The sequence below is a fragment of the Bombyx mori genome, chromosome 7 (genome assembly GCF_030269925.1).
Source record: "Bombyx mori chromosome 7, ASM3026992v2".
In the NCBI taxonomy this organism is placed as follows: Eukaryota; Metazoa; Arthropoda; class Insecta; order Lepidoptera; family Bombycidae; genus Bombyx; species Bombyx mori.
Window position 1 is genome coordinate 6,006,695 of NC_085113.1, and position 14,948 is coordinate 6,021,642.

The 14,948-nt window shown below is 34.0% G+C and overlaps 1 protein-coding gene across 6 annotated transcripts; it reads left to right on the forward strand.

Moving 5' to 3' along the window:
* The first annotated feature begins 588 nt into the window (after window positions 1-588).
* LOC101739426 (golgin subfamily A member 5) lies at window positions 589-14,425 on the forward strand. 6 transcript variants are annotated; one of them, XM_021351405.3, is made up of 9 exons: window positions 589-876; window positions 986-1,430; window positions 2,299-2,493; window positions 2,891-3,104; window positions 3,637-3,912; window positions 7,367-7,559; window positions 8,229-8,510; window positions 11,171-11,359; window positions 12,605-14,425. In XM_021351405.3, exons 2-9 carry the CDS (start codon window positions 1,007-1,009, stop codon window positions 12,683-12,685), a joined length of 1,854 nt encoding a protein of 617 aa, XP_021207080.1. In that variant the 5' UTR covers window positions 589-876; window positions 986-1,006; the 3' UTR covers window positions 12,686-14,425. The 6 variants fall into 6 exon arrangements, with proteins under 6 accessions (XP_021207080.1, XP_037867966.1, XP_021207082.1 ...); XM_038012038.2 differs by having other exon boundaries at window positions 604-876; window positions 974-1,430; XM_021351407.3 differs by having other exon boundaries at window positions 621-876; window positions 2,299-2,457.
* Window positions 14,426-14,948: the final 523 nt, after the last annotated feature.

The following is a 14,948-nucleotide window of genomic DNA, read 5'->3' on the forward strand; positions in this document are numbered from 1 at the left end:
GACAAAAGTGTTCTCTTTTAAAAGTTAAAAAAAAATTCCGTAACAGCATATGTGTATATTTAAAGGTTGGCTCACTATTACGTTTTTTATGCTAATCAAGTTTCTTCTAAAATAAAGCATTATTTGTGAAGGTGTTTTTATAAAGATTATATTAATCCCTATCCAAACAAATATGTTATTCATTACAACATTGAAACACCCAAATCACTTCAAGATAGGCTTTGACAATTATAGATTTTTCTAGATTTTTCCAGGATCCTATCATTAAATCTTGATGAATACAGGACCATTCGGGAAGTATACCCTTTCGAACAAAAAAAGAAAAAAGAATTATCAGAATTGGTTCAAGCATTCTCGAGAAATCGGTGAACATACATAGATAAAAAATTATGGTCGAATTGATAACTTCCTCGTTTGAAGTCGGTTAAAAAGCGTGATTTTGGTACTTTAAATAGCTCTTTAACATTTTCTATTATTCAAAAATATTTTCACTTTCTACTTAAATGAAGAGGTGGGTATAATTTAGCGTTATGCCAAAGTAACTACTCCACGCTAACGAAGTCGCGGGCAAAAGCTAGTATTCACATGCAATTGATGCGTGTTGCAATTGATGCGATTGGGCAAGTTACCTTTGCTCTCATGTGCGAAAAAACGAAAAGATCAAATTGACATTAAGTTTTACGTGTCTAAATAATGCTCTAAATTGTTTTCTGATAAAATTTAATTTTAACACAGCTTACTTAAACAGTATTATGGATTTTATAAACAATACAAAATTTACTTATTAAACACACTACAGTTGTGATCGTCATGACTGTTTATGTTCTTCATAAATTATCACTAAAAACGAGACGTGTAAAACTGCGCAAAATTTGGGTACATAAATCTCGATCAGTCTCTGTTTTGTAATTAAAAATATAATAATTATGTAATCATCGCTTCGAATTAAGATTATTAATAATTTACTGTGCAGAAAAATTTTCAGGCTTTCAAAAAATAAATTAAAATGGCTTGGTTTGCGGACTTAGCTGGAAAAGCTGAGACACTTCTTAATAATTTAGACGAGCAAACAGGAGCAGCCCTACGCAATCACAATGTTGTGAAGGCACGTAAACAAGAAAACTCCGATTTTATCTTACATCCAGACCCTTCCTGGAACCAAAGAAAAAGGCCAATACCACGAAATTTAAAGAAAATTTCACCCGTTCCCGAGCCACGTTCAAATTACACTCCTGCTCGAAAGATTTCTCCTATACAGAATTTGAATAAATCTCCTGTAAAAGGCAATCAAGAGCCAGTAAGAAATGGAGTTGTAAAAACGAAGAAACCCTTAAAAAAATCTAACCAGTATACCTTGGACAACTGTCCTGATACATTAGTCTGTGATACTAAAGGTAGCAATACTGACCATTTTGGTTTGAGGCAAAGAAGTAAGTATTTTAAATTTGTTAACGTTGGTTGCAAGTTTCTGCAATTAAAAATAGTTGGAGATGCTGGTGACAATAAAATAAATAAATAAAATTTTTTTCTTATTTTTAATTTTTTTATAGGTTAGGTTGGTGGACGAGCTCACGGTCCACCTGGTGCTAAGTGATTACAGGAGCCCATAGACATCTACAATGTAAATGCTGCCACCCACCTTGAAACATGAGTTCTAAGGTCTCACACTTTTAATGGTACAATGGCTGCCCTGACCTTCAAACCAAAATGCATTACTGCTTCTTGGCAGAAATAGGCAGGGTGGTGGTACCTACACTTGCGGACACAAGAAGTTCTACCACCAGTAAACAATGGATGATCTTCCACAGAGTGGGTGATATTGCTTGGTAGACTGGTGGTCTAAATTGAACCAGCAGTGTTTTGCTTAAGAATGGTTGTGCATTAAAATCAGGCAAAAATTGATATAGGAAGCTACTTTATTAATCCCATCAAGACTAGAATTAATAGCATTTGTCCATGTTAATTAGACAAAGTATTATTTTCTTGTTTCTTAGTGTTTAAAAATATTGATTAACTGTTTCATATTTGCTGTTTAATATTTTTTAAATCAGCATAAGTCATAAGCTCCATACGTGTTAGAAAAATACATAATAGGCCTTCACAATAAATGAAACATTAATGACTTAAAGAATTTGGTTGAAAAGTCATGAAGAAGTCATGGTCTCTGCTTCTTACTATATGTACACAATGCATATAATGTATTCATTTAGTATTGAGCTAAATCAAGATAGTATACCTGCAATATTATCATTATTTCCTTTTGATAAACTATAAACCCAATTAAAACATTGTCCTCAGGACATAGTTTGCCAGTTGACCTAGAAATAGTAAGTGATGAAGAATGGACGTACAGAATGCAAAATTTGGAAGTTGAAAATGTGATGTTGAAAAATGAACTCAATGTGTTGAATAGAGAAGTCGCAGATTTGCTTGAGAAACTCCGCAAAACACAGGATGGTAATAAAGTAGAGAAAGTAGCTAATGGTCATGCAGGTATTTCAATTTAAACAGCTTCATATTAATTGTTTTATGTTCTACAAAGTGTGGAATAATTAATTTTTTTTTGCATTGATTGGAAATTGTGTATGTATGCTTTGTAGTCAATTATTTGAATTATAGAGACTTACAAGTCTTAAATTGGTGAATTCTGTAACTTTAATTTATAATAAATTTATGAAATTGATTTGTTTGTGAAATAAATATGCTTATTTCTCAATATTCTTTTATAAATTGATATACAGTATTACTAATTATTGTTTGTAGAATAGCATAATTAAGTGATATGTTATAGTTTTGAAGACTGGTTGTGAAATTTATTAATTCTGGTGACATATGCCATATGTCGTTCTTATCCATATACTCGTAAATTAAAACCTGTCTTAATTTACAGAATTCAATAGTATACAAACTGAAATTAAATTGGCTAAGCAAGAAAATAATGATGTTAGTTCTGAAAAAGATTCATTGAGAGCTCAACTGGAACAGATAAAGCGAAAAGTGGATGATTTGGTGAACATTGAAGTTGTTAATCATAAAGAGAGGATTCGGATTTTGGAAAATGAGCTGTGTGCGCAAAAGGATCAAAATACTGAATTAGAAGATAGGTTTGAATCAATTATCAAATTTGGTATAGAAGTAAAAGTTTATATTCAGGGGAAAATGTTTGTTTTCATTTTATAATTCATAGGCAAGTTCATGACTGACCTGGTGCTAAGTGGTTTTCAGATTCTATAGATATTTCTTTATAACTTTATATACTTGACAGTTTATAGGTGGACTTAATGCCATGGGCATTCTCTGACAGTCTACCTTAGGGGGATGCAGAGATGAATATTAGGTACTTAAACATATATATAACATACATAACATTTATAGACACAAATACTCATACTTAAATAAATACATATATATCAATATATACTAATATAAATATATATAAATAAATATCAATTAGTTGACTCTGCTAACTCTCTGAGAAACAGTTCTTGAACCCTTGTCTTAAATGCTTCACGTGTAGTGGCCAACCTTATCTTGAGTGGGATAGATATTTTCATACTATTCAATAAATGCACATATAAATTGGCAAAGACAAAACACTTTTTTAAATTCCCTTTTATTTTCTATGTAATTTTTCAGGATAAAAGAGCTTACAGAAAAAACGAATGAAAAAGAAACGACCCATTTAAAATTAGAATCCGAGTTACGGCATGCACAATCAACCATAACTGAATTACAATACAATTTAGGCAAGTCGAATGCTGAATGCCACAGATTGGAAAAAGATTGGGAGACATATAAAGTAAGAGTGAAAAGTATGTTACACGCCAAAGATGATGAGATTAAATCATTACAAAACGGACTGAATATAAACGAAGAAAGTAAATTTTTGATTGAGCAGTTAGAAAGTGTGAGGTGAGTCTGATGTTTGAGTTGTAGTTTAAAACCTTAAAAATGCGTTTTAGTAATGTTTTTTAACCTGGCGATTCTCGCAAGGACTTGATTAAAGTATTAAAATTTTAAATTGTTATCGTTCCTTGATAAGTACTTATTACAAAATTTAAAGTCAATGGAACAAATTTTCCTCAGATTTCGCAAGTCTCGGACAGAATAAAACGCCTTTTATGGTTTAATTTTGAGTTTTTCATTGTCTTATAGACAATAAAAATTGTAACATTCATATAGTCGTCAGTGAACCACAAAAAACTGTGATGTGTTCGAAACATAAATCGAAAATAATGTAACGACATAAAAAAAAACAAAAGATTAAAAAAAAAGGAATCCATTCCATATCCATCCATCCATAAGAAAAGTTTCTATTACATAGCGTAGAATCTTATTAATCAAAAATATCTTTGAAAAATTATGTTATTTACGATCACAATGTCTAAATATGTGAGGTATAGGGTGTAGATTGTAGATCTACATTGTCATAAATATACATACTATCACTTAGCCGAGTGAAATGGATATTGGTTTATATTTTGCCTGAACTACTACTTAGCCCGTCGTCTCGTGCCTGCTCGATGTTGACTTTCGGGACATCCTATATATAATTGAGTATTCCATCATTTAACACCAGGTGGACCATGTTCACCCACCTATGCAATGAAAAAAAGATGTATTAAAAACACGTTTGTTTACGTGCTTACCTGAAGTATATAAGCGGTCATGCAAAATAAATAAACCCGTTTTTTTAAGGTTATCATATATCTGAAATCACTAGGTCTGCCTTAAATACCAAACTATTACACCCTGTATACGGATTTGAGTTTTACAAATACTCTATTTAAAAAAAGTGGTTTTTGTAATGATAACTTTATTAAACATATACCTATGTACTTAAAAAAAGAATGCCATGAAAGCTCATAAATTGATTATCAGATATTTAAAAAAACTGTTATGTGTCTATAGCTTTAATATTTATCTATAGCTTTCATTTGATTCTGGTTTAAAAATTCTTCTGGTTCTGATTCTGGTTGTGAATCCGCACGGGTAGGTACCACCACCACCTCGCCTATTTCTGCCGTGAAGCAGTAACGCGTTTAGCAGTAACAGTGCTTTTGAGCGCTACTTTGCTGATATCCCAGCTTCTACTACAAAATCTTTAATTTCATCTCCTACCGTCGCCGAATCATTACTGCAAGATCATGTTGATGAATGCAGTGTTAACTTTAAGTTCACAAATATTGCTATAAAGGACATAATTGATAATTTCAAGACCATTAATATTAAAAAAACTGGTGATTTATGGGGAATATCAATTAAGGTTATAAAATCCATTATTGATATAATCGCACCTTACCTTGCTACAATATTTAATGACTGTATTTATAATGGTGTGTTTCCTGATCTAATGAAATATAGTAAAATAATACCTCTGTTTAAATCTGGTAGTACTTTTGACCCCACTAACTTTAGACCCATTTCAGTACTACCTACATTGAGTAAAATTTTTGAAAAAATTATTTTGGAACAGCTTTTGAACCATTTCTATTCCAATAACCTGCTTCATAACAAACAATATGGATTCACTAGAGGTCGTTCGACTATTGATGCAGGTGTAGATCTTATTAAAAATATTTTTCAGGCTTGGGAGGAATCGCATAATGCCCTTGGGGTATTCTGCGACTTATCTAAAGCTTTTGATTGTGTTGAGCATAATACATTGTTGAGGAAATTACACCATTATGGTATTAGGGGCGTTTCATTAGAACTTATTAAATCTTATTTATCCGGAAGAATCCAAAAGGTAGACGTTAAAGGAAAGAGATCTTCCGGTGTCTTACTTAATATGGGTGTTCCTCAGGGTTCCATATTGGGTCCCTTCTTATTTCTTGTGTATATCAATGATTTACCAAAGTTTATTGAAACCCGTCACGAGGTCGTATTATTCGCTGATGATACATCCTTATTGTTTAAAATTAAACGACAATTGGAAGATTATGACGATGTGAATGATGCTATCTCGCGCGTGGTACATTGGTTTAGTGTTAATAATCTGTTATTAAATAACAAAAAAACAAAATGTATAAAATTTACCACACCCAATGTTAGACAAGTAGACACTAATATCATTGTAAGTGGAGAGACACTGGAGCTTGTTGATTCGACAGTTTTTCTTGGTATAACAGTTGATTCCAGGCTGCAGTGGGGTCCTCACATATGCAAGTTAGCGAATAGACTTAGTTCTGCAGCGTTTGCGGTAAAAAAAATACGAACGTATACTGATGAAGATACGGCACGTCTAGTTTATTTCAGTTATTTTCATAGTGTTATGTCCTATGGCATTTTGCTGTGGGGCAATGCTGCCGATGTCGAAACGATTTTCATCCTGCAGAAGAGGGCTATTCGTGCTATTTATAATATGCACCCGAGGGAATCCTTGAGGGACAAGTTTAAGGAAATCAAAATTCTAACTTTAGCGTCCCAATACATTTTTGAAAATTTATTGTACGTGCGTAAAAACATTGTAGAATTCCCCAGAGTCTGCGATTTGCATAATGTGAACACTAGGAACAAACATAGGCTTGCGTTACCGGCGGCTCGAATTAAGAAAATAAGCAACTCTTTCAGGGGGCTGGGTGTACAACTTTTCAACAAGATCCCACAAAACGTTCAACTACTACCTGTTCATAGATTTAAGAAAACTGTCAAGGAACGTTTGTGCAACAAGGCCTATTATAAAGTTAAGGATTTTTTACTAGATGGCACTACGTGGGAATGAGGCGTTCGCTCCTGGCCTTTTCATTTTTCATTATTATTATTATTTATTTGAATTGTATTTTTTTGACTTGTCTTTTTGTATACTGTAAATATGTTATCATGTTTAAAAAAAAAAAAAAGAAGAAAATAGTTGAGAAAATACATAAAAAAGCCCGCTGAGTTTGTTTCGCCGGTTCTTCTCAGGACTGTGGCTTTTTTGGAACCGGTGGTAGAGTTAACATTTTCTTTTACATTTTGACATTCAACAAGTGTGTTTTTGATGACATCCAAGTTGAAATAAATGATTTTGAATTTGAATTTGAATTTGAAATTTCGGTTTGAAGGGCGGCGCAGCTGTTGTAACTATACTTGAGATCTTAGAACTCATATCTCAAGGTGGGTGGCGGCATTTACGTTGTAGATGTCTATGGGCTCCAGTAACCACTTAACACCAGGTGGGCTGTGAGCTCGCCCACCTTACTAAGCAATAAAAAAAATACATATATATAGTTATTAAAAATTCAATTTCATATAAAATTTTATACGAAAATGTTTTTTTACTCGTTAATTTAAAATAGAGTTTTTGCACATAGCAGATTTTAGTTTGACACTTGACAGCGACGATATTGTTATTGGCAACTTTACGCATCTTTTTTTATTCCAGAGACGAGCGTGATGAGCTCTCCGTGGTGTTAGACCAAGCGAGGTCGGAGCTGGATGAAATGAAACAGCTCGTTGGACAGCTGGAGTCGCGCCACGTGGCCGCCGAGCGCGTCGTCGCCGCGCTGCGAGACGCTCTGAAGGAAGAACGTGCCGCCAGGAATCGAGCAGAATCACAATCTGCAGCTCTATCTAACGTATGTAATGTAATTTTACTTAATAGGTAGGCAGCGGCTTGGCTTTGCCCCTGGCATTGTTGAAGTCCATAGGCGACGGTAATCACTCACCATCAGGTGGGCCGTATGCTCGTCTGCCTGCAAGGGCAATAAAAAAAAAACCATATTGTTATAAGCCGCGCCAATAAAGAAACGAATCGAAAATGGCGTCTATGTACCTGCATTGACAGGTGGTAGGGTCAACAAATAAAAAGAAAGATAGAAAGAAAAAGTTGTTTATTGTAAAAAAATATAAAAAAAACAAATGAGAATGTACTTTACTTTACTTTATGCCCTGGCCATTTTCAGCGTAACTAGTAGGTGAGCTCACGGGGCTCAAACCTGACGAAGGTGCTAACACGAACTCTAGCAAGAGCCGTGCAGAGCAGAATCTACCACCGGATTGGAAACGCGACCCACTGAGAAGATCCGGCGAGAAACTCAGTGGGCTGTGTCTGAGGGTTAATTTACTCGTCGAGCCCTTCATCGCAAGCGACGGGTTCGACGAGAACGGTGACCGGTGCTTGAAGTACCTAAAAGCACCGTTAGTGGATCGGGAGGATCCGAGATGACGTGTCTAGATTTGTCAAGAACAAGTTTAAGTAATAAAAAGTTTTATGAAATAATTCTCAAATATAATTTTATTTGCAGGAACTAAAAACATTCCAAGAAGAAACAAATCAAACAATATCTAACCTCAGTGATTCTCTGAGGGAGAAAGAAGCCGAACTAACGAGGATGAGAGAATCCTCGACCTCCGTACGCACCAGCGACAGTAGCGCCCTCAACGTCGCCGACTATGACGTCACGCAGGATACCATAGACAACGATAAAATTTACTATCTAACGCAGTCTCTTGTGCAAAAACAAGGGAAAATTGACTCGTTATTGGCTGATAATAACACGCTTAGGATCCAATTAGATAAATTGGAGGTAAGCTAGGTATTTGTACACAGTGCATGAAAATTATTTTGTTCTAAAAATAAATATATATAAAAAAGGATGCGTGTACTTATGTACGCGCGTAAGAAGTTATACCTTATTTTTATTAAATTTATTTCTTTTTTTTTAAATATTAAATAATTAATAATAAATATTTAACGTTAAAAAATGAATGCTAATAACACTTTTTTTTACGAGTGTACATGCGCGAAAGTTCACCTGCGGCTATATTCAGACTCGGCAAGTTACGTCGGTCGTATTGTAATGAGCGATTTAGTGGGCAACTTCATTTCTGTTAATTTTGTGTCACGGTGCGCGCGCATCGTAAAATTTCACTCTCATCAATTTTTCATAACGCGCCTAAAGAAGTATAACTTCAAAAAATCAAAGTAGACGAATTTGTCCGCTTCGTTAGTTTAGTGCGTACTGACTGACAGTACTACCAAGCTCTCAATGTATGAAAGAATGCTTGATAGTGGAAATCTGAGTACATGCACGTGTTTTTTTTTTTTTTTTTTTTTTTTTTTTTTTTTTTTTTTTTTTTTTTTTTTTTTTTTTTTTTTTTTATTGCCCTTGTAGGCAGACGAGCATACGGCCCACCTGATGGTGAGTGGTTACCGTCGCCCATGGACTTCAGCAATGCCAGGGGCAGAGCCAAGCCGCTGCCTACCTTTTAATACTCTCCACAAGCCTCGTTTGAAGAAGGACATGTCATAGCGCTCGGGAAACACCGTGTTCTCGTTACCCATGACGCATAAACGATAAGGTATTTTATCAAAACAATTTAAATTTAGATTTTATTATAATGATTGGGGTGACATTGAGATTGTATTGTTCTCTGACGGGCGTAACATCTGCTTATAGCGCGTTTCAAATAAGAATGTGAACGTCAATGACCTTGATCTGTCAAAGTTGGATAAAAAAGTATGGACAGCAACACAAAAAAAATTATCATCTATTTCTTAGTGAATTTTTTGCCTAATTATGAAGACTATTAATATGTTTTAATGAACCATACACGCTTATATAATTTTCTTGATTTGTTGAATATTGGTCGAGATTAATTAAAAATGAATTCAGGTTATATAAAAAAACCCACCTATTTAAAAATCAATGCAAAACTGTCGGGCCCTATAATCTATGGAGGGGCGACCATGATGATGATTACTCAAGCAGTGGGATGAGTGGAATCGGCAAACTCGAAGATTTGGATTAAAAATTAATATTAAAAAATTCCTACCTTTTTTACTGACTTTACAATTTATTTCGATTTGACAGCTATGACGTCACAATATGGCGCAGGTCCATGCACATTCTTATTTGAAACGCATTATATATTCCAAGATCTTACCAGAGCAGACACTGCAAGGCCGACCAATGTCCCTTACATTAGAGCCTTAACCCTCCTAGAAAATTGGTAGACTTTTGATTGGATATGTCAGAATTGATATTGTTGAGAGGATCGCTTTATTGAATATAGCCTATATTGAGTATATTTAAGTACATTAGATGAATTAAATAAAACTGCCACTGAGTTTCTCGCCGGATTTTCTTAGTTAGTCGCGATTCGGATCCGGTGCTAGATTCACCGAAGCACTACCTTAGTTAGGGCTAGTGTTAGCAAATTCTCCAGGCTGAGCCCTGTGAGCTCGTCTACACGTTTGGTGAACCTGATATAACCCCTCGAGGTTACAAGGATAGATAGGAAAAAAAAACTGTCATTAACTTAAAAACAACTGGAACTAGTAACTTAAAAACTAATTAAAACAACTTTTACGGTTTAATCTACCTAGTTCAAGCACAGATGCATATTATGATTGTGTTTCTACTTCTATGTTAACAATACATAAATAAATAGATATATAATTAGATAGGTAAATAAATAAATAAATAAGTAAATCCTTAGTTCGAAATTCCCTAGTTCAGGCTACTTTTTGTATATGAGTCGACTATTATCAAAGCCGGCAATGTGACTTTTGGACAATTATTGGTAAATCAGAAAAACGTATTATTGACTTTGTATTCCATTGGCAGTCACAAAACTCTTCTGAACGACATCTTAGATAAATAACAGGTTAAGTATTAACCTTTATTTAATGCAGGTTTTGAACCGTATTCTTTGAAGGAGACGATTATATTCAAATCAATCTGTATTGACATATCAATAACATTTTTTTGTCCAAATGCACAGATTGCCACCTTTGATAATAGACGACTCATATGTAACCTATACGTTCGGTTGGTTACCAGCATATCGTCTTTTCGCATTAAAAGTGTACAATTTCCAAAAATATTCGAAATTGAGTTAATATGCGGAATCATTTGGTATCATCAATATTTTTCTCATAAATACTGTCAAAAGAGCGTAGTTTAGTTTTTTTTTTTTTTAGTTTACCTATATTTTGATTACTCTTAACAAAATTAATACATAATTTTATCTTAGTTTAAAAGACAGAATATAATGTAACTGGTAAAAACTAAAAAAATAATATTGCAAAGATGATTAATATTAAAAATATCATATGTTAAACCTTTAAAACGCTCTCCTGTAAAATTAGTAAGTTTTGAGATTATACAGTTTTAATGCGAGAAGACGATATGTAGGAAAAATAAAACCACAAATCAGTAAACTTGTAATTATTTTTTTTCAGTCAAAATACAAAGCTGAGTTATCAAAGCAACGCGCGACCAACACTCATAGCGTGGTGCACTTTCAAGACGACTGTCGCGCTCGTTCAAGGAACTACGTGTCCGACTCCAGCGTTGCCACCCTCTCGATGAGGATCGGGCTCCTGATGCGGAGGTATCCTATATTCAGGCTGTTCATCCTGGTGTATATGGTGAGTTTTTTTTATTATTAATTTTTATTGCTTGGATGGACGAGCTCACAGCCCACCTAGTGTTAAGTGGTTACCGGAGCCCATAGACATCTACAACGCAAATGCCGCCACCCCAATGAGATATAAGTTCTGAGGTCTCAGTATAGTTACAACGGCTACGCCACCCTTCAAACCGAAACGCGTTACTGCTTCACGGCAGAAATAGGCAGGGTAGTGGTATCTACTCGTGCCCACTCACAAGAGGTCCTACCACCAGTGAGTCGGTGATTGTTATGTTAATTTTAAGTTTTATTAGAGCAGAGGGGATATATTAACCCTTAAACAAGTTTGCTCGCGAATGTGCGTCTTCTACGTGTCTACATATACAGGGTGTTAATATCGGCTTACCATTAAATTAAAATGCAAACGTTACTAGAAACTTATTTATTAGTTAAGATGGAATAAAAAAAATATTTTAGAACAACCTAAAAATAGGGCAATGTATTTTTTTATATATATAAAGTAGTTTAACTTTATATAGTTATAGTTGAAAACCACTAAAGCTTACCTATAGACACAGCCCACTGAGTTTCTCGCCGGATCTTCTCAGTGGGTCGCGTTTCCGATCCGGTGGTAGATTCTGCGAACCATTGCTCTTGCTAGGGTTCGTGTTAGCAACACTCTGGTTTGAGCCCCGTGAGCTCACCTACTAGTTAAGGTTACGCTGAAATAGTCTCTCAAGGCTATCAGCATAAGTAGGAAAAAAATATGTTAAAAATTTATAAGTAAATATCATCTTAATTATAAATAGATTTTACTGCCTAAGTACACAGTATTCTCTTCGAAATAGATAACTGGCCTCGTAAAAACCTACAGCATGAGAATCGTCGAATAAGTACCTAATACGTACTTATTACTTATTAATCTTTAATCTATATATATAAAAATGAATTGCTGTTCGTTAGTCTCGCTAAAACTCGAGAACGGCTGAACCGATTTAGATAATTTTGGTCTTGAATTATTTGTGGAAGTCCAGAAAAGGTTTGAAAGGTAGATAAATATGAAAATATTCGGAATTAAATAAAAAAAACAATTTTGTTTTTCCTTTGATGTGTCCCCCGTCGGACGGATCCCTTTTGTTTGTTTTAAGTTTATTTTAAACAAAAGTTTAGGTCTATTATTTATCGATCGAGGCACTACGAAGTCTGCCGGGTCAGCTAGTTTGTAATAAAAACAATTCAATTCAATTTTCTTGTTATGTTTCAGATTGGATTACATCTATGGGTGTTCACAGTGTTGCTGTCGAATACACCAGATACCTATATCACGAGAGCGATGAAGTCATGATGACCGTTGATACGTTTTTTGTTAAAGGAAAATTTGTTGTGGATTTAATTTATAAAAAAAAAACTCGCTCATCTGTGTAAATTAGATCTGTAAACATTAAAGTATTTGAGAACACATTTTCAATTTTAATTAGTTGTGATGTACTTATATATTTGAAAGCGATTTAAATATGAGAATATCTCTATAGAAATTATAGTATTGAAGAAAGAAGCTAACGCTACACTCAGTATTATGAGGAGGATGTATGGGAATGTTGGAACCGACCTTATGCTTCTAATTTCGAGAATATAAGTCAAATAGTCAAGATAAGCTTCCTGTAATAATGATTGTTTGTTTCAAGACATTTTTTTTTTAATTTACGCCTTTATATGTCGATAAACATTTTAAGTGGGAAGGAAATAGCTGTCCTTAATATTGGGAAATCAAATTAATGCACCTCCCTCGGTCTTAATATACAAGGTGCCTCATAAATACTGTGATTCAAAAATACAAGTACATCCAGTTCGCGAATTCTAAATACATATATTAACAAGGATATTGATTGATCGGGAATCGAATTAGAACCACGGAATGCCAGACCAAAAAGACGATTCTTACGATATTACTCTGTCAACGGATAAAAAAAACAAATGTCATGACCGAATTTTGTAAGCACTTTAAAGACGCTTGTGTTTATATGTGTTTTCTTTGTTCATGAACTCACCGTAGCCCACCCATTGCTTTAGTCTTAATGTCTTACGTACTGGTGGAAAATGTACAGGTAATAATTTTGTAAATTAAAATCGGTCTTATGTGTATTACTAATCTATAGTGCAAATGGTTTTATCATAAACATATTTGTTAATTAAAAACAAGAAAATAAATTTTATAATAGTGTAGGTTGGTGCATTTGTTGTAGGAATTGTATATTATATTTAATTGTTTCCTATTTGGTTCATACAATAATATCGTTTAAAATATATTATCTGTCACTTGTCGATATAATAAAAACAGACAAGAGAAATCAATTAGCTTAGTTTCAGTGCAGCTTAAATTGCACTAGTGCCGCACTATTTCGCATTAATTTTGAAGTATAATAAGAAAAAAACATGTGTGTTATATTTTACTTTAAAAACTTTGGATTATCAACTTGCAGCATCATTGTAACGTTTATGAATATAAAGCACACACACAAAATCATAGATTAGCCATGGGGGACGGAATTAAATAAAACCTTAATTTATAAGGGACTTTGGTGTTATTAATTAATAAACTATCTTAGTTTATAGCGTGTTTTGTCTATATCAATTGTTTTTGAGGTTGAGTGTAAATGCAAAACAAAAATGGCGGCGTATCCCTTGCTCTTGTCAGTTTCACGGTACTCGTTTATGAATTATATACAATTGAAGTGGTGCTAAATAAAAAAGGTTGTATGTAAACTTGATTGGTGAATGTTATGTACATAAATCGAAGGTAGCAACTTTATTGTAGTTGCATTTATAAAGATAATATTGTTGAGAAAATTTTCGTGTATAATTTGATAATATTTTAATGTAATCAATCACTTGTAAAAGTAGGTAATGTCTATGCCATATTTATACTATGTACCTTTTTGTTATGTAAGTTTTGTTTGAAATATCTGTGTTTTAAGCTAAATGTTTCTCGGACATAATCTTTTGTTGAGATTAAATTTAATGTGTATATTTTGTTGACATATTTGTGAGTGGTAAATGAGGGCTCAATAAAACAATTTATTTTGGATTTTCTTTTTTTTAATACTTTATAACAATTTTCACAGATTTAATCTGCCATTTTTTTTCTTATCTTTTTTTATTGCTCTTGTAGGCAAATGAACATACGACCCATTTGATCGTGAGTGGTTACCGCTCTTGGCCATTAGATATGTCAGGGGTACAGTCGATCCGCTGCCTAAGCGATACAAAATACATTTTAATCTTCGCGCTCTGGCGTCAATTTTAAGATATGAGGCGAGATTTTCAATAGTATTGGAAGTGACACGACTATTCTATCCTTGAGATCAGTGTGCTTAGTGCGAGTTTTTTAACGTTCTCGATAGCGTAAAAGTTAGCTCATATTTGTATGGAGTGGGATTGTTTGCTTACGTTTGCCGATAGGAGCGCTGTTCTAACTGCATACAAAATTGGCTTAACTTTTACGCTATCAAAAACGTTAAGAAACTCGCACTAAGCACACGGAATACTTCTCGGCAGAAATAAGTAGCACGCGTTTATCGTCGTCGTGGCCTAAAGGATAAGACGTCCGG

Coding starts and splice junctions, on each gene's coding strand:
- LOC101739426 (XM_021351405.3), top strand. CDS start 1,007: ATGGCTTGGTTTGCGGACTTAGCTGGAAAAGCTGAGACACTTCTTAAT. Junction 7,560..8,228: donor AATCTGCAGCTCTATCTAAC/GTATGTAATGTA, acceptor TTTTATTTGCAG/GAACTAAAAACATTCCAAGA. Junction 8,511..11,170: donor TCCAATTAGATAAATTGGAG/GTAAGCTAGGTA, acceptor ATTTTTTTTCAG/TCAAAATACAAAGCTGAGTT.